The sequence below is a fragment of the Heterodontus francisci genome, chromosome 15 (genome assembly GCF_036365525.1).
Source record: "Heterodontus francisci isolate sHetFra1 chromosome 15, sHetFra1.hap1, whole genome shotgun sequence".
Classification (NCBI taxonomy): domain Eukaryota; kingdom Metazoa; phylum Chordata; class Chondrichthyes; order Heterodontiformes; family Heterodontidae; genus Heterodontus; species Heterodontus francisci.
In genome coordinates this window covers 26,177,074-26,202,875 of record NC_090385.1, presented here as the reverse complement: position 1 = coordinate 26,202,875, position 25,802 = coordinate 26,177,074, and the positions used below count along the sequence as shown (strand labels likewise).

Below are 25,802 nucleotides of genomic sequence, written 5' to 3'. Positions count from 1 at the left end.
TTATCTCTGAAGGACTTCCTGAAAATGTTAATACATTCAGAGATTCCCTTGACCCATTAGAAAAAAAATCTGCACAGAGAACACAGGAATAGGGTTCCTGTGAGGTTACAAAAATAGTAAAAAGAACTAAAGGCTCTGTATCTGAATGCACGTAACATTCATAACAAAGCAGATGAATTGACAGCGTAAATGGTAATGTAAGTATGATCTGATGGCCATTACAGAGACATGACTACAAGATGACGAAGTCTGGGACCTGAATACTCAAGGGTACATGACATTTAGGAAGACGGGAAGCTAGGAAAAGGTGGAGGGTAGCTCTGTTAATTAAGGATGATATTGGTACGATAGAGAGACATGACCTTGGTTCTGGAGATCAAGATGTAGAATCAGTTTGGGTAGAGATGAGAAATAGTAAAGGTAAGAAGTCACTTGTGGGAGTAGTTCTTGGCCCCCTAATAGTACCCCACTGTAGGATGGGGTATAAAGGATGAAATAATGGAGGCTTTTGAGAAAGATACGGTGATAATCATGGGTGATTTTTAATCTACATATAGATTGGATGAATAAGATTGGCAAAGGTAGCCTGGCTGATGAGTTCATAGTGTTTTCAGGACAGTTTCTTGGAGCAGTACGTTCTAGGGCCAACTGGCTATACTGGATGCGGTACTGTGAAATGAGACCGGATTAATTAATCTCATAGTGAAGGCGCCGCTAGATAGCAGTGATCATATCAAATTTCGCATTCCGTTCGAGGGAGAGAAGGATGAATCTAAGACTAGTGTTTTAAACTTAAATAAGGGCAATTATGAGGTCATGAAGGCAGAGCTGGCTAAAGTAAATTGGCAAATCAGGTTAAGGGATGGTTCAGTAGAGATGCAGTGGCAGAATTTAAGGAGAATACACAGAATAAATACATTCCAGTGAGAGAAATTCTCTAAGGGAAGGATGCTGCATCCGTGACTAATTAAGGAAGGTAAAGATAGTATCAAATTGAAAGAAAAATCATATAATTCCGCAAAGATGAGTGCCAGGTCAGAAGATTGGTTAGAATATAAAGAACAGCAAAGAATGACTGAAAGGTTAATAAGGAGGAAGAAATTAGAGAACAAGAGAAAGCTAGCTAGAAACATAAAAAGATAGTAAGGCTGTGTACAGGTATTTAAAAAGGAAAAGAGTAAGTAAAGTGAGTTTTGGTTTTCTAGAGAGTCTGGGGAATTAATAATGGAAAATGAGATGGATGAATTGAACAGATCTTCCATATGTCTTCACTGTAGAGGATACAAATAACATCCCAGAAATAATTGTGAATCAGGAGGTCAAAGGGAGGGAGGAACTTAAAACAATTACAATCACCAGGGAAAGGGTACTGACAAAACATTATTAGAACTAAAAACTGACAAGTCCCCAAGTCCTGGTGGAAGAGGTGACTTCTGAGATAGTGGATGCATTGGTTTTCATTTTCTAAAATTCCCTAGATTCTGGAAAGGTGCCATCAGATTGGAAAATGGTGGATGTGACTCCTCAAGAAAGGAGGGAGACAAAAAGCAGTAAACTAAAGGCCAGTTAGCTTAACATCTATCATAGGGATAATGCTGGAATCTATTCAGGAGGTTATAGCATGGCACTGAGAAAATTTCAGTGTAATCAGGCGGAGTTAACATGGTTTTATGAAAGGGAAATCATGTTTGACTAATTTATTAGAGTTCTTTGAGGAACTACCAAACAGCGTGGATAAAGGGGAACCTGTGGATGTGCTATACTTAAGTTTCCAGAAGGCATTTAATAAGGTGCCACATCAAAGGTTACTAAGTAAAATAAGAGCTCATGGCATTTGGAGTAACATATTAGCATGGATAGAAGATTGGTTCGCAAACCAGAAACAGCGGGTTGTTTTCCGAGTGGAATGCCACAGGGATCAGTGCTGGGACCTCAACTATTTACAATTTATATCAATGACTTGGACGAAGGGACCGAATGTATGGTTGCTAAATTTGCTGATGACTCAAAGATAGGTAGGAAAGTAATTTGTGAAGAGGGCATGAGTCTGCAAACGGATATAGATAGGTTAAGTGAGTGGGCAAACATTTAGTAAATGGAGTATAATGTGGGAAAATGTGAACTTGTCCATTTTGGGAGGAAGAACAGTAAAGCAGCATATTATTTAAATGGAGAGAGATTACAGAACTCTGAGGTACAGAAGGATCTGGGTGTCCTGGTACATGAATCTCAAAAAGTTGGTATACAGATACAGCAAGTGATTAGGAAGGCAAATGGAATGTCATTTATTGCAAGGGGAATGGAATATAAAATTAGGGATGTTTTGTTACAGTTGTAAAGGGTATTGGTGAGACCACATCCTGTGTACAGATTTAATCATTTTTTTTAAAAAAGGATATAAATGTGTTAAGAGGCAGTTTGAGTGAGCCTTCTCTGATTGATCCCTGGAATGGTGGGGTGGTGGTTATCTTATGAAGAAAAAGGCTGGGTCTGTATTCATTAAAGTTCAGAAGAATGAGAGGTGATCATATTGAAACACAAGATCCTGAGGGGACTTGACAGGGTGGATGCTGAAAGAATGCTTCCCCTTGTGGGAGAGACTAGAACTAGGGGACACAGTTTAAAAATAAGGGGTCGCCCATTTAAGACTGAGCTGAGGAGAAATTCTTTCTCTGAGGGTTGAAGTCTTTAGAACTCTCTTCCCCAGACACCGGTGGAGGCAGGGTCATTAAATATTTTTAAAGCCGAGGTAGATAAATTCTTGACTAACAAGGGAGGCATAGGGTATCGGGGGTGGCGGGTAACTGGAGTTGAGGCCACAATCAGATCAGCCATGATCTTATCAAATGGCGGAGCAGGCTTGAAGGGGCTGAGTGGCCTCCTCCTCCTAGTTCGTATGACTAAATCAGCAAAGTTTGAAGTGTCCAACCCTAAGCTGTGACTCTCCCGAATACTGCTCCTATTGCCTCTAAATAGATTTTCATGTGGATGCTTCGATGTTGCTGTACACTGGAGAAAGTGGGCATAAGTGAGATTATGATCCTGAGGCATATATTTCTGTACAAAAGAAATGCAGAGTACTTTCGAGAAAATATGTCGTCTCTTCGCAATAAATTAGCTCATTGATAAATTTAAAAAATGTACAGTGTTGATTGGTTGCAAGGTCTAAGAGTAAAATACTTCTATGGTAAAGCAGCTCACAAGTGAGAGCTGGCCAGAGGTAATGCATACTACTGTTGCATCCGTGTTTTCAATGTCAAGTTGATGCTTTGGCATCTCATTGCCTTATTGATGATTATTCAGAATGATAGAACAGTGAGTTCAGTTGAATACATTCAACATGTATTTTGCATACAGCAATAATAACTGTCCTGCTTTAGATTCATAATATTGGGTCCATGATCTCAAAGACTCCCTAGAAATTTCATGTGTAAACAGTTTGAAAACTACTGCTGAAAGATGTATGGCAGTTACTGGCAAGTGAGATTTTCCTTTTGGTTGCTGTGTTATGTGTTAGCTGAAGAATTGTACTCTGCCAAGTCCAGTAGAGAAAAGAATCTGAACATTTGCCACTGCTTTAGGAAGCTTTGTGCAGTCATTTGGTTTGTCTGGGATGTAAACTACAGTTTATTTTTCTGATGGAAGGAAGAGACAGAATTTGCTTTCCTGTGTACAATTAAAAGAAACTATGAAAGGCTTGATTACTGCTTTTGAGATTGGAGCCATATAATTCCCAAGCAAGTTCACAGGGAACTTCCTCCCACCTCGAGCGACATACAAAATTGCAAACTTCATCAGTATATATTCTCTAAAATTAATAATTGTCCAAATTTCATTTTGAAATTTATAGCAGGTTGAAGTAACGGAAGATATGTCACCAATGCAATGTCCAGTAACCACTAAACTGGTTCTTGATGAAGATAAGGAGACTAATGAATCCATTGTCCAGGTTCATAGAAATTTGGTGCGAAAACTGAAACCCCATCAAGTAGATGGTGAGTAGTGTTTATTTAAAAGTTGCACAGCATATGTATTAACGTCTCAGTTGATAGTTCTTGAATCTACATAGTTTATGCATAAACTGATTTTGTCAGCAGATGTTTCAGATGACCTTGAAGCTGTTCCTGTTGCTTTCAAAGGCGTCATGGCATTACATTTCTATGTTACAGGATCCTATCAGGCTACAACAGGGGTCAGTCTGAAATTCATTCTTACATGAAACAAATGACTGATGCCATGTTTTCCAGAAAAGGGGGTGGGGGGGTGGGTACACATATCTGTTCAGGAAAAAATACTCATCAAATGGAGACGATGTAATATTTACCACACGCCAAGAGTGCAAGGCATTGTGATAGACCCTCACGTGGCCAACAGAGTTGCTTTCAATGCACTCTGCATATTGAAACAGGAAGGGAGGCATTAGTGTGTAGGAAATTTCCAATCACATAAATATTGTGTTGCACGTTAATGCCCGTTGTCCAGAGTGCATTTGTGATGCTTTTATTCTGCAACAATTCGTGTCTGCATAGTTTGGTACTGAGAATAAATGGTTAGCTCTTGGGAATCAGGGCTACCCTTTGTATCTATGGCTCGTGACTCCAATTAATAATCTTCACACATGAGTGCAGGTACAAGGAAACTCTTTGTACCACCTGAATTGCTGTGGAATACACCATTGGGGTATGGAAGTAGTGATTTGTTTGCTTGTACCCCTTGGGCAGGGTGCTACTGTACAGGCCATGTAACAAATGCTGTGAGCTTTCTAGGATAATTGTGACCATCATCGAAACATAGAAAATAGGAGCAGGAGTAGGCCATTCGGCCCTTTGAGCCTGCTCTGCCATTCGTTATGATCATGGCTGATCATCCAACTCACTAACCTGTTCCTGCTTTCCCCCCATATCCTTTGATCCCTTTCGCCCCAAGAGCTATATCTAACTCCTTCTTGAAAACATACAATGTTTTGGCCTCAACTGCTTTGTGTGGTAGCAAATTCCAGAGGTTCACCACTCTGGGTGAAGTAATTTCTCCTCATCTCAGTCCTGAAAGTCTAAGGATACAGGGTAAACCTATGACCCCTGGTTCTGGACTCCCCCACCATCGGGAACATCCTTCCTGCATCTACCCTGTCAAGTCCTGTTAGAATTTTATAGGTTTCTATGAGATCCCCCCTCACTCTTCTGAACTCCGGTGAATATAATCCTAACTGACTCAATCTCTCCTCATTTGTCAGTCCCGCCATCCCAGGAATCAGTCTGGTAAACCTTCGCTGCACTCCCTCTATAGCAAGAACATCCTTCGTCAAATAAAGGAGACCAAAACTGCACACAATATTCCAGGTGTGGCCTCACCAAGGCCCTGTATAATTGCAGCAAGACATCCCTGCACCTGTACTTGAATCCTCTCGCTATGAAGGCCAACATACCATTTGCCTTTTTTACCATTTGTTGGACCTGCATGCTTACCTTCAGCGACTTGTGTACGAGAGCACCCGGTCTTGTTGCATATTCCCCTCTCTCAGTTGATAGTCATTCAGATAATCTGCCTTTCTGTTTTTGCTACCAAAGTGGATAACCTCACATTTATCCACATTATACTGCATCTGCCATGCATTAGCCCACTACTTAACTTGTCCAAATCACCCTGAAGCCTCTCTGCATCCTCCTCACAACTCACCCTCCCACCCAGTTTTGTGTCATCTGCAAATTTGGAGATATTACATTTAGTTCCCTCAATATATATTGTGAATAGCTGGGGCCCTCGCACCGATCCCTGAGGTGATCCTCTGAGAGTTGCTGCAACATTTAGATCCATGTATGCTGACAGTAAAGCTGTTGGTGCCTGCTTGGTCTCGAGGCACTTTTGAAGATTGTGGAAGGATGGTGGACAAAGGCACCTAATTGGACTCTTGCACCACAGCTGGAGATTTGTTGTACTATGTGGGAGCAGCCCAAGATATGTTGAATGTGGTGAAGCATGTTGTCGCTGCTGATTACAAACAATCTCCTAGTCTTTACGATCTGACAGTGGTTGACTCTTGTAACTGAGTGCCCTGGGCCACTTTGGAGTTTGTCTTAATGTTTGAGAGACAATGCTGTTGCAAGAATGGTTCCTCGCTGTTATAGTGCTACACTGTAGATGGCTGTGAAGATGCCACATGCTCCATGATACTTAACAATAATGCTTTAATTAGCTGCATGTTCTTGGGCAACTACCTGTGATGAATACTGAACATGAAGCAATTATTCTGAATCAACTCATGGCTACAGGAAGGCACTGTAGGATACCAGTCACATACCCATGTACTAGGAACAAGGCATAAGCTTGCTTGTTGGACTTAATACTTTCTCCTTCTCCTGACCCCCTCCACTTGTTTGTCCTCACCTGACATTAGTGTTTCACCAGCTAGATTAATATTGAAGATGGAGAGCCTGCTTGGCATGTATGCTGTGGTGCCACTTTTCCCAGGACCTCATTGTGGAATAACCGAAAGGAAAATGGCAGCCTATTACAATGCATTGCAAAGACATTGCTGTGAAGGAATTCTGCATGATGTAAATAATGTGTGTGGCACAGATGTCAGTATGGTGGGTGTGTGTTGGCTGATAGCACCACACATACAAACATACGAATTAGGAGCAGAAGTGGGCCTTTTGGCCTCTCTAGCTGCTCTGCCATTCAGTAAGATCATGGCTGATCTGTTTGTGTCTCATTCCCTGCACCCATTTACCCCTGATCAGCTTTGATTCCCTTGCCTACAAGAATCTATCTACTCCACCTTAAAAATATTCAACGATCCTGCCTCCACCACCTTCTGAGGCAGAGTTCCGAAGTTGCACAGCCCTCAGAAGAAATTTCTCCTCATCTGTCCTAAAAAGGTGACCCTTAATTTTAAAACAGTGTCCCCTAGTCCTGGACTCCCCCACCAGAAGAAACATCCTTTCCACATCCACCTTGTTAACACAGTTCAGGATCTTCTACTTCAATCCAGTCTCCACTCTCTCTTCTAAATTTGTGAAAACAAGCCCAGTCTGTCCAACCTTTCCTAGGAAGACAACCTGCTCATTTCAGGTACCAATCTAGTAAACCTCCTCTGAGCCACCTCCAATGCATGTACATTCCTTCCTTAAATAAGGAGACCAAAATTGCACACAGTATTTGAGATGTGGTCTCACCAATGCCCTGTATAACTGAAGTATCCTTACTTTTATTTTCAATTCCTCTCTTAATAAAGGATAACATTCCGTTAGCCGCCTTTGTTACTTGCTGTACTCTCATACTAACTTTTAGTGACTCATGCACTAGAACACCTAGATCCCTGAGCACCTCGGAGTTCTGCAGTCATTCTCCATTTAAGTAATACCCTGCTTTTTTTTATTCTTCCTGCCAAAGTGAACAACTGCACATTTTCCCACATTATATTCCATCTGCCAGATTTTTGCCCACTCAACCTATCTATATCAGTCTGCAACCTCATGTCCTCTTCACAACATACATTCCTACCTATCTTTGTGTCATCTGCAAATTTAGCTACCATGCCATCGCTCTCATCGGCGTCATTGATATAAATTGTAAAACGTTGAAGCCTCAGCACAGACCCCTGTGGGACTCCACTCGTCACATCCTGCCACTCCGAAAAGGACCCATTTATGCATACTCTGTTTTCTGCCAGCCAATCTTAGAAACATAGAAGCAGGAGTAGGCCATTCAGCCCATTGAGCCTGCCCCGCCATTCAATATGATGATGGCTGATCTTCCACTTCAGTGCCTTTTTCCCCCACACTATCCTCATATCCCCTTATGTCATTTGTATTTAGAAATCTGTCAATCTCTGCTAATATGTTACCCCCTACACCATGAGCTCCTACTTTGCAGAATAACCTTTTTATGTGGCACCTTGTCAAATGCCTTCTGGAAATACAAGTACAGCATGTCACGGGTTCCCCTTTATCCACAGCACATGTTACTCCTTCAAAGAACTCCAATAAATTGGTTAAACATGATCTCCCATTCACAAAGCCATGCTGACTACTCCCGATTACCTTGAATTTTTCTAAGTGCCCAGCTATAACCACCTTAATGATCGATTCTAACATCTTCCCCACAACAGACGTTAAGCTAACTGGCCTAAAGTTGCCTGTTTACTGCCTCCCACCCTTCTTGAATAGAGGGGTTATATTTGCTACTTTCCAGTCTGATGGAACCTTTCCCGAATTTAATGAATTTTGAAAAATTAACACCAACGCATCTTCTACCTCCTTAGCCACCTCTTTTAAGACCCTAGGATGAAGCCCATCGGGACCTGGGGACTTGTCAGCCCGCTGCTCCATCAGTTTGGTCAGTACTGCTTCCCTGGTGATTGTAATTTCACCGAGTTCCTTTATTCCTTCCACCTCCTGATTTACAACTATTACTGGAATGTTTTTTTGTATCCCCTATAGTGGAGACAGAAGCAAAATATTCATTCATCGGCCATTTCCATATTATCTATTATTAACTCCCCATTCTCATTCTCTAGAGGACCAACACTCACTTTACTTTTTTCCTTTTTAAATACCTGTAGAAACTCTTGCTGTACGTTTTTACATTTCTAGCTAGCTTCCTCTCATACTTTAATTTCTTTCTCCTGATTAACCTTTTAGTTTTCTCTACCATTCTTTATATTCAGACCAATCATCTGATCTTCCACTCATCATTGCTCAATTATATGCTTTTTCCTTAAGTTTGATGCTTTCCTTAACCATGGATGGTGGGTCCTCGCCTTAGAAATTTTCTTTTTATCAATATCCCTTTGAATATCTGCCACTGCTTCTCTATTGATCCATCTCCTAGCCTAGTAACCCAGTTCACTTCAGCTAGCTCAGCTTTCGTGCTCCCCACATAGTTGCCCTTATTTAAGTTTAAAATGCTAGTCTTAGACCCACTCTTCTCGCTTTCAAACTGGATGTAAAATTCAGTCATATTGTGGTCGTTGCTACCTAGAGGTGCCTTTACTCTGAGGTCATTAATCCTGTCACATTACACAATACCAAGTCTAACTTAACATGCTCTCTGGTTGGTTCCACAACGAAAGCATTTTGTGAACTCCTCATCCAGGCTACTATTGCCAATTTGATTTTTCCAGTTTGTGTAGATTATAATCACCTATGATCGCTGCTGTCCCTTTATCACAAGCATCCAATATTTTTTCTTGTATACTTCGTCCTACGTTATGGTTACTGTTCGGGGGCCTGTAGACAACTCCCACTCGTGAGTTCTTTCCCCTACTAGTCCTCATCATCACCCGAACCAAGGTCATCTTAACTATTGCACCAGTGTCATGTTTGATTAAGATTGCTGCCTCTCCCCCTTTACCTAGCTTCCTGTTCTTCTTGAATGTCATATCCCATCTATTCAGGACCCAATCTTTGCCATCCTGCAGCCACATCTCTGCGATGGCTATCCAATCTTATTGGTTTACTTCACTGTGCGCTATCAGTTTGTCTACTTTATGAATGCTAAGTGCATTCAGATACAGAGCCTTTAGTTTTTTTTTGTCATCTTTGTAACATCCAGTCTTGACTTGTTGGTGTGTTATTAGGTTTTTTTCTCTGTCCCTTCCTGCCTTTCTCTGACCTTCATTTCCCATATTACTATTCTACTCTCCTGCCTTGACTCTATCCCTTGGTTTGCTACATCTACCCAGGCTTGATCCCTCACCACCCCCCTACCCCCCTTTTCCTGCTTAGTTTAAAGCCCTTTCTACTTCTGTAGTTATACGATTTTCTAGAACACTGGCCCCAGCACGGTTCAGGTGCAGACCGTCCCAACGGTGCAGCCCCCACTTACCCCAGTACTGGTACCAGTGCCCCACGAACCGAAACGCACTTCTCCCACACCAGTCTTTGAGCCGCGTATTCATTTCACTGATCTTGTGTGCTCTGCAAAGGGGATCATTGGTTTTAATGGTGGGAGTACGTAAGTGAAAGGTGTTGCAGTGTTGCCTAATACCTTATGTGTGCAAGAGTGCTGTGAAAAGGAAAACCTTTTCTTCCTCCTTCTGTATCCAAGAGGGCAGGGGATCAAGAAATGTTGCAAGCAGCACCTTCCATCAAGAAAAAGGCAGCATATGTGCCAAGGAGAGTCAGCCTATCTTTGTCTTTGACTGCATTTTTATAATATGTAGTAGCTTTTAGAATGTGTAGTCAAAAAGATTTAAAAATGAATATATCAAGCTGCGTGAAATAAAACTGGATGTTTTTAAATTAACTTACCATAATTTAGCACATGAACTGATGTCTTTGGCCTATCAAAAATATGAATTGAAGATATAATTGCTTTAGTAATCTAATAGTGTAGTTTTTTTCCAAAATTGAAATATATATCCTTGCTGTTTTCATTTCAAAATATATAGATTTTCTGAATTGAAAATAAATGTTCATTTGTGCAGGTGTGCAATTCATGTGGGATTGCTGCTGTGAGTCAGTGAGCAAGACCACAAAGGAGAACGGCTCTGGGTGCATTTTGGCACACTGTATGGGACTTGGAAAGACACTACAGGTGAGTGTCTGGCCTGCAAAAAGCTTAAACTTAGAAGGAGGCCTATACCTGTATGTAAGCTTGCAACTTTTAAAAAGTCCTTTCTTTTCAATCCCTGGTGAAAGTGCAAAACTCATATAAGGATGACATTACTAATACAATCCAGGTTTCTAATTAGGCTGTGGGTCGAAGGTATATTGAAAAGGTTTTCCAATCTGACTTTTACATGAAACTTATATGTTATAACATTCCTACAAGTGAACCTTGCCTTGCAGGTAAGCAAAAAGAGACTTCAGTTAAGCTTACTTAATGCCTAGTATTTTTGCATGCTGGAAATGTGCCCTAAATCAGGTTGTGCATTCAGCCAGTCTGATGCTAAGATCAGTGTGCGCTGCTTCAGTGAATAGATGTACATAATCGTTAGTTATTGGGGTATATAAGCCCAGAACAGTGCACATTGGTTTCAGATGAAGTAAACAGTCAAAATTCCTTGCTTTTTATATGCTAAAGACACCAGAGAACTGTGTCTTTCCCCCACCCCCCAGGTACACTGGGACCAGAGTCAGCCAAAGAGAGGAGCAGTGAAGAGGCAGCAAGAAAGAACGCTGAGTAGATCAGCAGAGATGAGGCCGAAGCACCCCGTTAGTTATTTTTTCCTGGAAAAAAAATGTACAGGCAAGATATTGTTGGTTTATGGCAAATCAGCCAAGTTTAATCAGAACAACCTTCAGTTCCCACCTATTGAAAAGGTGGTTTTCTTTCTGCCTCCTGACAGAAGTGCTGTACTGGAGCAACAGATGAAGGGGGAAAGAACAGCATTAGTTATGTGGAACCGATCATCTGTTGTGAATAAGGTTAGCTTTTGGACATGCAAAGTGGGGGTGGAGGGGAGGGGAAGGTCAATGATGGAAAATGTACATAAAATTAACCAGATATAAAATTAGAGTTGAACAGTTCAATCAATTGCAGTTTACAGGACAGAACCTTTTTGTTGATTTCTACATTCTGAAATGTACGTTTAAACTAGGATGTCAGTATCAACATGTACTTAAGCAATTGTCCAGAAACGTTGCAATGCATCCTGCCATGCGCTGTCACCCAGGCTTTTCAACTCCACGGGTCGGCATGCCTGAAGCAATTAACTGTGATCACTTTGCATTGAAAGTGTGACAAAACAGAATTTTTTGTCTGTACAAAATCTGGGCTGATGAAGCAAGAATCCGTCTGTTCAAACAAAACCTGAAAAATTGTGCACTTTAGCGATGTGTACATATAACCAGAATATATAACATTGAGTTAATAGCAAAGGACTTTGAATTCTGCAGAAGAATGCATTTAATTGAATTGTTCATTGAACTAACCTGTACCCAAGTGGGGTTCCGGAAATGCTTCCAGTCAAACTGACTTTTAACTTTTAATTTTGTTATGTGAATCCTCAATTTCCTGCGGCACCGCAAGAAGAAATTTAATGAGAAGTTTTATTCAAATTTTTAACTAAAAAATCATGAACAATAAGTGCAGATTTGTACTTTGGTATGTATTCCCCTCAAACAAAGCACCAGTTTCATAATATAATTGCATTATATTTGCTGTGGGATGGGCTTTAATTTGTTTAATTTGCACAAGTCCACATTCTGTTTAGTCCTTTCTAGCTCTTTGATTTTACTTTTTACTGTCTTTTACCTGGAAATTTAATACCAATAACTTCAGAACTAATCTCTGCACAGTTATATAAAAATAATTTTAAAGCATTATCAGCTTGGGTAGTGAGCTTGAGCCTATGATGTATTTTATGTTCTTTGCCTTTTTGTACATTTAGGCTAAGTGCTTGAAAAAGAAAATAGATAAAAAATTTAATAGACTGAACTTTTAAGGTCCAACTTTTCATGTTTTGGTTACAGGTGGTGACCTTCTTGCACACCATGCTGTTGTCTGAGAAGCTAAACTTCAGCACTGCTTTAATCGTTTCTCCGCTTAACACAGTTCTTAATTGGATCAATGAGTTTTCAAAATGGCAGGCTGGACTGGATGATGATGAATGTTTAGAGGTATTGTATACCCTGTCAGGATAATTTTTTTTTTTAAAGTGCTTTGAATTTTTGTGTCGTGGTTTATAGACTGGATATCAATACATTGGATTAAAATGTGTAGTGAGTCCTGCTAGAATCTGGTTTAACTTGATTCTCTTTTGGTCCCTCTGATCTATTAACCAGCAGCCATGTCTCTCATTACCTGCCTGATCTTCTCTCCCCTGACTTGTAATCAAACATAGGTATAGCTGTAGGCCCCTCGAACCTGTTCAAACATGATGGGGGACTGTGGGGAGCTAAAGAGGAAGTGGAGACAGCACAATTGAGAAGTGAAGGCAAAGCTGAAGAGGCTGTTGAGCACGTTTTTTGAAAGCCAAAAAAAAGTGGCAAATTTGAGAACTGAGTAGAGACCCAATGGCTACCAGCTGCTGATGAAGTGGAGGGATGGCTGAAAAACTGAGGAAGGGATTTAAGGCAGCAGGAGATTAAATTAGATGAGACGAGGTTATAGTAATTTGAAAACCAGGATGAAATTTTTGCTATCAACATTGTGCAAACTGAGCCAATATGAAGTAAATGCTGTACTTCTAATTATTATAAATCTAAAATCGGTATTTTAAAACATTGGAACTGTAAGGAGCCTATGACATTCCTTACTGATATGGATCAATCGGATTGTTAGGGGAAATGAATTCTCAACAAATTTTTGGTTGTTTTATTTGCGCTTTCCTAGCTTCCTTTCCTCCAATTAATTGTCCACCACTTAATCTGCCCAGCCTCACTTTCCTACTGGGCTTCGCCTCAGCACCTCAACCCTCCAGGCCTTCTCCAGGTAATCCAGCTCCACATTAATTCCCTCCCTCCTAGTCTGCATGCACAACTTGATCATTAGTGCAACCAATCTCCTCATCCCTATGAAGATGGAGTGCAATTATTGTGATAATTTTAATCCTTTTAAAATGATATTTTTCTTTTACAAATCAAGTTCATGGTTTTGGTGACTAGATTTTATTTTAGGGTACTTGTGATGGAAATTTTAAGCTGCCAATTAGATTGATTATTGGGCACTTATTACATATACAGCATAGAAACAGGTCATTGGGTCCAGCTAGTCTTTGCTGGTATTTATACCACACCAGTCTCCTCTCATTCCATTTGCCTCATCTCAGCCTTTCAGCATACCTTTCTATTCCCTTTTCTCTCAGCCACTCCTCTAGTTTCCTTTTGAAAGCATCTAACCTATTTACCTCAGCCACTTCCTGTGGTAGTGTGTTCCGCATTCTAACCACTGAGTAAAGAGATTTCTCCTTACTTCTCTACTGGATTTATTAGTAATTATCTTATTTGTAGTCCCTGATTTTGGATTCTCCCACAAGTGGAAGCATTCTCTGCATAACTTATTCATACTTTTAACTAGTAATGTAAAGTTTTAATCTGTGAGAATTGGTTATAAAACTGTTGCCTTTTGGAAATTGCATGAATTTTTACATTGAGCAGGGTAGAGTTAGTGATTTCTAAGATACCTTTGGATGGTTTTTGGGGGGTAGTGTAAAGTTTGATAGACCTAAATTAATTATAGTTTGGTACAGCTGATTTTACAAAAGTTAATTTTCCTTCAAGTTAACTAGATTTTTGTATTTTTCAGATTTCCTTTATCTCAGCATTTAAAAGGCTTTAGTATCTGAATTTTTTTGGTAAATTTTTATTGTGACAAATTTGCGCATATATTACGTTAAGAAATTAGTTCTCTTTCTCCTGGACAGTCTTGGTACCATGAACTATATTCCAGAGAAAACCTGTTAGTTACCAAGTTACTTGTTGAATTGCTTTCGGCTTCATTGAACACATAACAGGTATTTAAATATGCATCTGATTGTCCTAGGTCAGGGGTCAGAAACCCGAACAACCATTTTTTTAGATTTAGACAAAAACGCAATATCTTAAAGAGCCGCAATGCTGTTACTCAAATAATAATGGAAAACAGGACAGAAGCACATTTCCACAGAATTTTAAAGGTTTTGACAAAGTCATTAAATAATACTTTCGTGCAATGTTATAAAAGTTTAAAAATAAAACAATTACCATCAAAATGGGTTTGATCAATTGAGGTCGTGAGCCACGCAAGTCCTTAATGAGCCGCATGTGACTCCAGAGCCGCAGCTTGCAGACCCCGTCCTAAGTAATAGACAGAAATCTTATAAATCAAGTCACCATTGCAGATATTACAGATCAGATGCAGATTTTTAAAGTGCATTAAAGAGATAATTTCATGGATTCCAAAATTTATTAATGTAATTGCAAATATGAGGAGCAAAATGGCTTCTAACATCTTCTCATAAATGCCAATTAGGAGTTAAATTAGTGTCTATTGGAGATCTCCTGATAATGTGCAAGCTACACTACTTCAGACCACTTTGACTTCTTCGTTCTAATGTATTTCCTTTGAGTGAAGAGGAAAGTTATTTAACATTTGTCACTTGTAGAATTCATCCATAGATATTAAATTGTCCCAGTCCTCTATGTAGTGAATACTGTGTAACTTCTACATTGAACTGCAGCACAGATTTGGCTCATTTGGCTTAATTGTAGTACTTGTTTCTGTTTACAAATGTAATGCCGCCTTGGATTTCACTACTTTTGATTCTTTAGTGTTCTTGTGTAAGATACTCAAAGTTGAGCTTCAAAGAACTTGAAGTTGTTAGAGTAACATTAAGTTTCTACCATATTCTGGCCAATAAATGGGACAGTCTTCACAAAGTGGATAAAAACCCTTTTTGAGAAGCATTTCCTTCTGTATTGCCTTAATGTTCCCTACTTATGAGTATAGGAAATGCCCTGAACAATTTGTTAACTGTGGTATATCAGTAATTCCTGTATCAGATGGTCTTCTCTCAATTCAGAACAGAACAATGTGCTATAGTAGTTTATCATGTGATGACACCAAAGCAGAGATTCTAGAAGTGGAAGTTGAAGGCTCATGGAACAAACCATTAACATAATAACTTGTCATAGTGTAATACTGCTGCAGTGTCGAAGATGTGTTTGGTGATTTATTCCTGGTAGACTGTTCCTAAAGACATCCTTTAGGATTTTCTATTTTACTAGAAACTGTCGTTGGAAAATTTGTTTTGTATGCCTCGTTACTTTGAACTCTTGAATCCTTTGTATTGTGTATTCAGAAGTATAGTTCAGTGTTATTTTCTTTTCTAAAGGTAAATGAATTAGCAACAGTTAAACGTCCTCAAGAGCGATCCTACATGCTTGAAAGATGGATAGAAGATGGGGGTGTCATGATTCTAGGTTATGAAATGTACCGTAATCTTGCACAAGGCAGGAATGTGAAAAGCAGGAAACTGAAAGAAATATTCCAGAGGACTTTAGTAAATCCTGGTGAGATGTTTCATTTTTTTTGTGGATTCAGTGCTCTTTGGAAAATTGCAAATGTATTGCTTTCAATCATGTTATTGACATCAGTATACAAAACCTTATTTAAGATGTATCCAATAAATGCCATATTATAAGTTGCTGATATTACGGCTGTGCAATGGAAATTGAACAAATATGATATGAGACCAAGGGTAAGTATGGTTTTTATGGAGAATCAGTTTTGGTTTAGTTTTTATTGTCTTGGCATTTTTAAGATCTCTACTGTTCCATGGTTATCAGATCCAGGACAACACTGCAGGAGTTCCTCAGGGTAGTGTCCTAGGCCCAACCATCTTCAGCTGCTTCATCAATGACCATCCTTCAATTATAAGGTCAGAAGTGGGGATGTTTGCTGATGATTGCACAATGTTCAGCACCGTTCACGACGACTCAGATACTGAAGGAGTCCATGTAGAAATGCAGCAAGACCTGGACAATATCCACGCTTGGGCTGCTAAGTGGCAAGTAACATTCGTGCCACATAAGTGCTAGGCAATGACTATCTCCCACAAGAGAGAATCTAACCATCTCCCCATGACATTTAATGGCATTATGATTGCTGAAACCCCTACGATCAACATCCTGGGGATTACCATTGACCAAAACTGAACTGGAGTAACCATATAAATACTGTGGCTACTAGAGCAGGTCAGAGGCTAGGAATCCTGCGACAAGTAACTCACCTCCTGACTCCCCAAAGCCTGTCCACCATCTACAAGGCACAAGTCAGGAGCGTGATGGAATATTTTCCACTTGCCTGGATGGGTGCAGCTCCAACAACACTCAAGAAGCTCAAGCCCGCTTGATTGGTACCCCATCCACAAACATTCACTCCCTCCATCGCCGAAGCACAGTGGCAGCAGTATGTACCATCTACAAGATGCACTGCAGCAACGCACCAAGGCTTCTTAGAGAGCGCCTTCCAAACCCACAACCTCTACCAACTAGAAGGACAAGGGCAGCAAATGCAAGGAAACACCACCACCTGCAAGTTCTCCTCCAAGTCACACACCATCCTGACTTGGAACTATATTGCCGTGCTTTCACTGTCGCTGGGTCAAAATCCTGGAACTCCCTTCCGAACAGCACTGTGTGTGTACCTACCTCTCGTGGACTGCAGCAGTTCAAGAAGGCAGCTCACCACCACCTTCTCATGGGCAATTAGGGATGAGCAATAAATGCTGGCCGAGCCAGCGATGCCCACATCCCATGATTGAATTTTTTAAAAAAAGAATTGAAGGTGGAGAGCCAATCAATCCAACCAAGAACCAAAGTTGTGTTTGGTACAAGTAAACAAGTAGGCTTAGCTTTAAGTGCGAACGTAATATTGAGATTAATTTTAGCAAGTATACTGCCAACACATTTTTGCAATTTAAAAATAATCCTTTTTTATACAGCCACAAATTGTGGAAACATGGAATATTATACCCAATTACACCATTGATTTTTTTGTAGCTGTAGCTGACTTAGCACATGCTAACTTGTTTGCTTGGTCTGGGTTACTAGCGAAGAAAAGTAAGATGCATCATGAATGATGTATATCTTCACTGCATCTGCAAATGCAATTTTTGTTTTCATTTCCAAAATTTAAAGAAAAAACAACTACAGATCTACTTCATGTCCACCCAAGTTTTGGTGCTAGAATACAAGTTCAGATACAATCCAAGGAAAGCTACTTATGACCGTCTACTTCCCAGTGCAACTTTAGTGCATGCTGTTCATTTACATTCAACTGACTTTCCAACGTTGTCCCTAGTAGTAAAGTTCTCGTCACTGTCGGTTCCATAAGAACATAAGAAATAGGAGCAGGAGTAGGCCATTCGGCCCCTCAAGCCTGTCCCGCCATTCAGTTAGATCATGGCTAATCTGCCCCAGACCTCCTTCGTACCAGCTCCTCATAGCCCTCAACTCCCTTATTTCAAAAATCTATCTATCTCTTTAAATACTTTCAGTGATCTAGCCTCCACAACTCTCTGGGGTAGAGAATTCCAGACATTTTAGGAGCACTGTTGAAAAAAGTTTGATATTCACTGGTTAATTTCATTTTAATGTCTCTTCACAATTAGTTACATTTTGTTCTGTGTTTATGGCTTTTTGCTCCAACCCACTGTGCCACAAAAAATTGGATGCCATTAACTCTTCTGTTGCTTTTTCCACTGCTTTAAATAGTGGTGAGATTTGAAGAGTAATTCACTTGATTTCACAACTGTTTTGCAGAACTGCTTGACGGCATATCTGGTTTCCTTTTATACTGAAACCTCCCCCTTTTTTATATTGCAATTTTGGTAACACTGGAACAACAACATGCTTAAAAAGTCAACTTTACCACTCTAGGCACAGGTATTCCTTGATGAGTAATGCTAAAATTGGACTTGGCTTTGAACCTGCCCATTAGATGGCAATACTGAATCCAGTGGCAAACGTCGTGAATATTGCGTCCCTTCAGGATGCACAGTGTTAGTTGACTCGCCTTCCCTTTTGTAGTTTCCACTCTTCATTCTTCTGTCAGATGCAATTCTACCAGGTGCATCGCCAGAGTTGTCCCTTTTGAGGTCAAGTTCAATAAAATAAATATAAAGGCTGTATTTTTGGAATCATAAATGCCACTTGAATTTGTTAAATACTTGCTGTAAGTCCAAGTGCTAAGCCAAGCACTACTTTAAGTGCTAACTTAAATAAACACTTGTGGAATTGGCACAGTTAGGTTGATTACATGTTGCCTGTTATTATACAGTTGTAGGGAGTAGTTGTAACTCGTGACACGTTTGCAAGTAAATTTCTGACTAATAGAGTTCAAGTTAGCTGTTCCTGCCATTTTGATTGTTGTGGTAACCAAATTCTGTGTTTGTATGAAAGCTACAACCAAAATATATCAATTTTGTTGGCATTTTTTGAAGAAGCATCATTTTTACAATTACTTGGTGTTCTCTCAATAGCATAATTATAGATCTCAATCAAACAATTACCCAAAATCAAGTGTTCATTCCAACAAGTTCTATAGACCCTACTCTTGTGTATGTTTAGTTCATTAACATCTAGATGCTCATAGAACTGAAAAGAACATTTTTATCTAAATTTAATTCTATACAATGTTGCTTTGTACCTCACATCGACCCATTTCTAATGATCTGGAGTCGTGGTGTGCTATCATGTTTCTGAATATTTACTTTGAACATTAAAACCTGAATTATTTGGATAATATGCATGATTCTATTCTCCCTCAAGAACACTAGAGCAGGTTAAAAGAGATTGCAGTAGATATCTCTTTAGTCACAAGTTGCTGTAACTACCTTTCTCAGCCATGCATCAGGGGCACTATCTCTGACCTCATTACAGTTCATAAGAAACTAAAAGAAAAAAGTTGGCACAACAAATTGTTTGAGATAGACTGGAAAACCTGATGCTGTAAAGCTTAAAATGTTGAACAAGTAACCTAACTTGGTTTGCCAGTGACTGTAGTGGGGAAGGAGGTTAACGGCAATTAATTTGTAATTGCAAATGGTTGCCAGCTTGCAGCAGTTTTATTTAATGACCTCTTCATCTCCAAAAACTTGAAAAGTCATCAGGTTCTTATCTTGAGGTTTTAACTGCAGAAAGGCGGTTTATATTCCAAAACTTTGAACTCTTAAAAGAAATTGGTCTGTTTAAATGTGATTGCTGTGATTACTTTCCTCTGTATACTAAAACTGCTAGTTGTTAGATAAAGGATGGCTGATTTCTCAACTGAACAATGGTTTATTATTTTACTTTATTCTCTTTCCCACCTACATTCCCATGCCATTCAAAATGGCTTTATTGCCTCTCACTATTCCTGTCTGCCTTCTAGTGTCTCTTCCAGCAGTGCAAGCAACTAGTTGTGTTGGGACATTTGAGTTGCTCTGTTGATATGTCTGAAGTTTATCAATGCAAGAGGGACTATTACCCCTGCCTTCTCCATGTTAAGTATTGTGTAAAGAAAAAGAATAGCAATGTGATTATATTTTATCTGATGGGATAGAGCCACTGGCCTTAAACTGGTAACTACTGTGCTTAGCAGGTTTGTTCAGTGAGTAGCTAAGCTTAATTGAAGAGAAAGCTCCCTGATTCAATGTGTGGTCTATGCTAAATTATTTAATCACAACCAGGATGTTACTCAGACTGAAATGGTCTCATTGCTACTGTTGAGAGAACAAAATCAACCCCCCTATCATTACCTTTGGAGTCTCGCAAGGATTTATCTTTGGCTCCCCCCTTTTCCTCATCCATATGCTGTTCACCTACAGAGATGAGATCAACTTTCATAGGTATGCTGATAACTCCCAGCCTTAACTGTCCAATTCTGGCATAACCTCAGTATCCTACTTGACCATGAGCTGAATTTTTGATTCCATAATTCTTTCCGTCACAAATATGCCCTACATTCACCTTCATAACATTGCCTACCTCTATCCATGCCCAAGCCTATTTTTCACTGAACCCTTCATCCATGCTTTTGTCATCTTCATACTTGCCCACTCCAGTGCTCACCTGACTGGCCTCACAGCCTCCACCTCCTGTCAACTTTTTAATTCATTCAAAATTCTGGTGCCTGTAAGCTGTCCTGTTCATGCATCACCCCTGTGCCTGCTGATGTACATTGGTTCCTGGTTTATCCATGCCTGATTTAAAATTCTCATCCTGGTTTACTTTCATGGCCTCGCTCCCTGTAACTTTGCAGCCTCCTTCAGCATTATAACTTTATTGCCCTCTGCCCCTGTATTCTCTGATTCTCTGACTCTGACCTTTTGTGCATTCTCCACTTCCCTTGCCCCACCAGGTAGCAGGGCCTTGTGTCAACTAGGCCCCATGCTCTTGAATTAATTCCCTGCACCATTACCTCCCCCATCTTATCCTCCTCCCTTAAGATTCTCCTTAAAACATACCTCTTCAACAAGCATCAACCTGGTGAATCTTCACTGCGTCCTTTCTACAGAAAAACAGTGACTACATTTACAAAAAAAATTGGCTGTGAAATCTTGAGTTAGAAGTTTCATATAAAATCAGTTTTAGTGCAGTACCAGAATGGTATGAATTCAGTCGTAGTTTGTCATAGGGTATGAAACTAATCTACAACATTGAAATGCATATTTATTTCTAATGATTATGAAGCATAAAAGTAATGAGTATATTCATGATATAACGACGTGATGTTTTGGATCATGTTGCTTGATTTAAGAGATTAGGACAGTTGTCTTGTAAGAAATGTTCTTTGTCATCACCCTCCTGTTGAAGGATGGGATTTCTTTTGTTAAAATTGCCCTCCATCAAAATACCAGCTCTTCATACTGGCAGTGAACCATTTGTGCATGTGCTGAGGTTTGTTCCTTAGAGCAAATGTGGCAGGGAGCAAAATAAATGGCTGGGGCCAGTTTGATTTTCATAATGCTTGTGGTTTATTTCTATGTTATATATTTTGCAATTTTTCTAAATCAAGTTAGAAATTGAAAAACACTTCAGAAGTGTTCCATTGAAGTATCAAAGGTTTGCCACAGTCATCTAAAAGTGTTGGCTTTATATACACTTCCTGCTTATAATTTATTTCCAAGAAGCTGAGTTTGTAAATTTGTTAAAATACTAAGTAGTTGTTGTAGCTGCTGAAAAAGTGTGCTGCACCAGTAGATGGCAGCAAACAACTCTTATTTGTATAATGGAAATGCAAGGTGCTCAGCAGTGGAAATAAACAAGGAACTAGCTACATGCTTGAACTATGGATGGAGAATTCCGTTGGGATGATGGCTTTGTCAAAAAGATGTGCTTTAAGAAGGGTTTCTAAGCAAAAGCAAGAATTAGAGGCGAAAGGATTTTGGAGGCAGTTCTTTGTGAGGCAAAGGCAGCTGAGGACCGTACCATCAGTTGTAAAGGACATGGTGGGGGGGGGGAAAGAGAGAATGCAGAAAGGTCAGAATCAAAGGTGGGATTATGAGAAAGGAATCTTACTTCATTTATTTGCATGAGAATTCTGGAGTATGAGAAGAAAGTTACCATGGGATTAAGGAGTAGTATGAACAGATGTGGTAGTAACTAGTGTTAGTCTATCTAATTTGAAAGGTTTTAAAACTACTAGCTGGTCAGCTTTCACCAGGAGTATGTTTCTTTTTTCCACTAACCTTCAAAAAGTATATTATAATTTATGTTAAAGTGTATGCTATAAAGGTTACTCATTTTCATTGAAGAACCTAGTGCAAAATGCGAAGTGGTAAACAAAATATGGAAAATTAAGTGGTAGTAATTTGGTGAGGTTCTAGAAAATTTAGTCATGATGCAGTGAGTTTTCCTTTTCAGTGCAGCAAGGATGCAGAGAAAAGTGCATCTTGGACATATCCGAGCTCTAATAGAAAAAAAGCTTTGTTCTAATCTAGAAATTTGACCACTTTTGATGTTTTGAATGGAGATGCTATCTTGTAAAGCTCTGAAGATTGAAGGGGAGATATTCTGCTGAATTAACCAATACACTATAGATGTTTTGATGAGCTTTGCTCTTACTGTAACAAGTCTGCAGCTTCTAGTGCAAAATGTGACAGTTATCAGGAGTGGACTTTACAGTTTCCTGTGCTTTGGGATTGCTCTTTAAAGACTACTTGGTGGGGGGAGGAGTTATGTGGTAGTCTTCTAGCATTAAACTGATTTGTATTTTAGTGGGTGGGGGTGGCAGGGGTTGGTTTGTGGTGCGCAAACAACTATTGGCCAAAATTTGCTGAGTAGTACTTAAGCATCAAACAGCAACAATTACAGTTGAGTCACAAGTGAGCAATAATTGCCATAGGAATTAAAGGGAAATTCAGTAGGAGTATAGAAAATTGGGATGGAGAATGTGGCAGGTGTGGTTCGAGGACCTGTTGGGGCCATAGAAAAGTTATGAAAAACGTTAATTTACCTTGTTCAGAAAACTTGTCAATATGGCTGCTGGCTGAGGTAAACTGGGTGTGCTACAGTGACACTCAGTGGCCAAAGCCTATAACTACATGTGAATGACTTCATTTTGTGTACTGTTATACTGCTGTTGTAGATGTTAATAGCATTTAAAATCGTAAAAACATATCACAGCACTACATAGAAGTTTAATATGCAGTGCAGTTCAATTTTCAATGGGTCACATTTTATTTCAATATGCAGTGATTTTAATAGATCATAAAATGCATAAAGTTAATACTTTAGGTTATATAGTTACAGTTATGTTTATAGAGTTGTGGAAAACCTACTTATACAATGCTGAAATATCCTTACACCTTCACATTATCTGTTGTACAAAGCTTACTTAGAGTTCAATTTATTTACCAGGTGGCCTACTATTGGTGTTGCCAGCTACATTTCTGAAAATGGAGTAAAATGCATAATGAATGTATAGTTAAAGTAAATATAACTATGATACAGATGTCTTGACATGTTTGGACCTGTGCATTGCAGCTTTAGGGCTCCCTGTCTACCACTATATTACATACTAGGAATTTGTAATATGTATAAAGCATTGGATATAAAATTAATCCCAATAGGATTGCTTCATTAACTGTTCTTGATAAATTTCAATGTATGTTGAGATGTTCTGCGCTGTACATGTTGCTTTGCCAAAATAGAAATGATGTTCTAACATCTTGCACATTTAAAAGTGATTTCTACCAGGCTTTTGGGTTTTAAAAAACGTCTTACCAATTATTTTAAATGTCTTGGTTTCCCCTGTAGGTCCAGACTTTGTTGTGTGTGATGAAGGCCATGTACTTAAAAATGAAACTTCAGCAATATCAAGGGCAATGAATTCAATTAGAACAAAGCGGAGGATTATTCTCACTGGAACACCATTACAAAATAATCTAGTAGAATGTAAGTAATACTTCTGTAATAGCATGATTCTCCCATGTAAATATTCTATTTTTGAATTAATACTTTTCATGAGTTACAAATACACGTTAAAAGCAGGAAAAGAAGTTCACATTTTTATTTTAACATAGAATGTACAGCAGCGAAACAGGCCACTTGGGCCACTGACCTGTGCTGGTGTTTGCGCTCCAGACGAGGTTCCTTCCACCTTTCATCTAACCCTATCAGCATAACTTTCTATTATTTTCCCCCTTTTGTTTATCTAGTTTCTCAAATGCATCTATTTCAAGCTTGCAAAGATTCTGTTGCACCCTTGCACTTTAACCAGCCTGAAGACTAAGCACTGCAAAAGTAGTCTCGCATCAGACAGTAAATGCCAAGCTGAGGCTGTAATAATACTTAAATTATTTAAATTAATATATTTTGATAAAAATTACTATGAAACAGCAGTCACATCTGACTGCCAGATGTACAATATAATTAGAATATTAAGTAAAAAAGCTGCAATCAGTAATTTAGCCCCATAAAGATTTCTCAATGCTGGTTTGAATGCTGATAAATTACAAAAATAATTAACTGAAGCATTCCAAACAAATGCAAAGGTTTGTAGACAAAATATAGACTACTGCCTTTCTAGTAATAAAAATGAACAATAAAAAGAAGATTCTTTTAACTTTTGTGGGTAGGAAGAAAGTAGCAAGAACATAGAACTGATTTCTCCATGGGACTCTGCAGAATTTTGGCTCAAAATTATCTCCAGTCGTACTTGCAAACCTGTGTATAAAACAGTCACGTTTTTTAGCATCTACTACTTTAAAAACTCATGCGGAACTTGTTTGGATTATATCGTTGCTACTTGAAGCAAGAGATAGGGTAATGGTGCTCTGGTTGCCACAACTTCATACAGAAGTACTTGCAGCTCCTCAACACACATTCCATCTATCTCTTCATACTTAACACTGGCATAAATGAAGACTAACATAATTAGTATTTCACATAATGAAAAGTTCAATGTTCCTGCACCTAGATTGTGAGTAACAAAATTACATACCCAGAGCCTTGTATAATGTTCTTCATTTGGAAAAACTGCAGAAAAATTGAGTTGAAAGGTAAAATAAGCGAAATGACTTAGGCCAGGTTTGCCCCTAATCTCGCCATCCAACTTACCCCTCCCAGTGCTAACCCTGTGGACTCTGCCAGTATCTCTTCAGAATAAGGCTCTTGCCATCCTTGAGCTTGTAGAGCAGTTTGCATCAATGTCTTGAGTTTGATGGAAACCTGGCTGAAGGGTGATGATATCTACCCCAACCCTACATGGAGCCTCCCTGCCTGGCTATATCTTCCACCATGTGCCTCGCGCAGACTGTCACATTAGCAGTGTGGCATTTATCATCAAATCACACCTTGATCTGTCTCCCTATTCCTCTGGCACTTTCCCCTTCGAGCATCTTGCCATATTACACCCCTCTCAAGCCTCATTTAAAATCCTCGTTCTTTACTGCCTACCTAAGTACCATAAAAATTTTCCCACTAAGATATCTTCACTCGTATCCTGCCTCAGCCTCTGCACTGAGCAACCTCTCATTCTGATTTCAACCTCCATCTCAATTTATCATGCTGTTTGTCTCCTGAGTTCACTGCCTTCCTATTCTCCCTTAATCTGTTCCCATATAAATGCCCCAAACCCATAATCATGGCCACACCCTTGATCTTGCCATCTCAAGTGGCCTCGCTACTTGTATTGCCTCCACCCACATCCCCTTTCACCCTGCTTTCTTCTGTGTCTGCCCCTGAACACTCTCCCAGTTCACTTACGATTGCACTTTCAAAATCCCAACACTCTAGCCTTTGGCCCTCCATTCACCATTGCATTTTTACAGCTACCAATCTGCTCAGCCATATCCTCACCTCCATCTTTGTCATAGTCTCCATTTAGAACCATTATTTCTCTCGCCCTGGCCATTCTGCCTGGTACAGCCCTCATCTCGACTCCCTTAA

General features: G+C 39.5%; 1 protein-coding gene across 6 annotated transcripts in view; it reads left to right on the top strand.

The window, feature by feature from the left end:
- Positions 1 to 25,802, top strand: part of atrx (ATRX chromatin remodeler) — a 257,156-nt gene that overhangs the window by 114,923 nt on the left and 116,431 nt on the right. For all 6 annotated transcript variants that reach the window (XM_068047283.1, XM_068047282.1, XM_068047281.1 and 3 more), the window contains 5 exons: positions 3,851 to 3,995; positions 10,430 to 10,539; positions 12,420 to 12,566; positions 15,761 to 15,938; positions 23,670 to 23,807. In XM_068047283.1, coding sequence (XP_067903384.1) covers positions 3,851 to 3,995; positions 10,430 to 10,539; positions 12,420 to 12,566; positions 15,761 to 15,938; positions 23,670 to 23,807 — 718 coding nt within the window. The remainder of the gene's footprint in view (positions 1 to 3,850; positions 3,996 to 10,429; positions 10,540 to 12,419; positions 12,567 to 15,760; positions 15,939 to 23,669; positions 23,808 to 25,802) is intronic.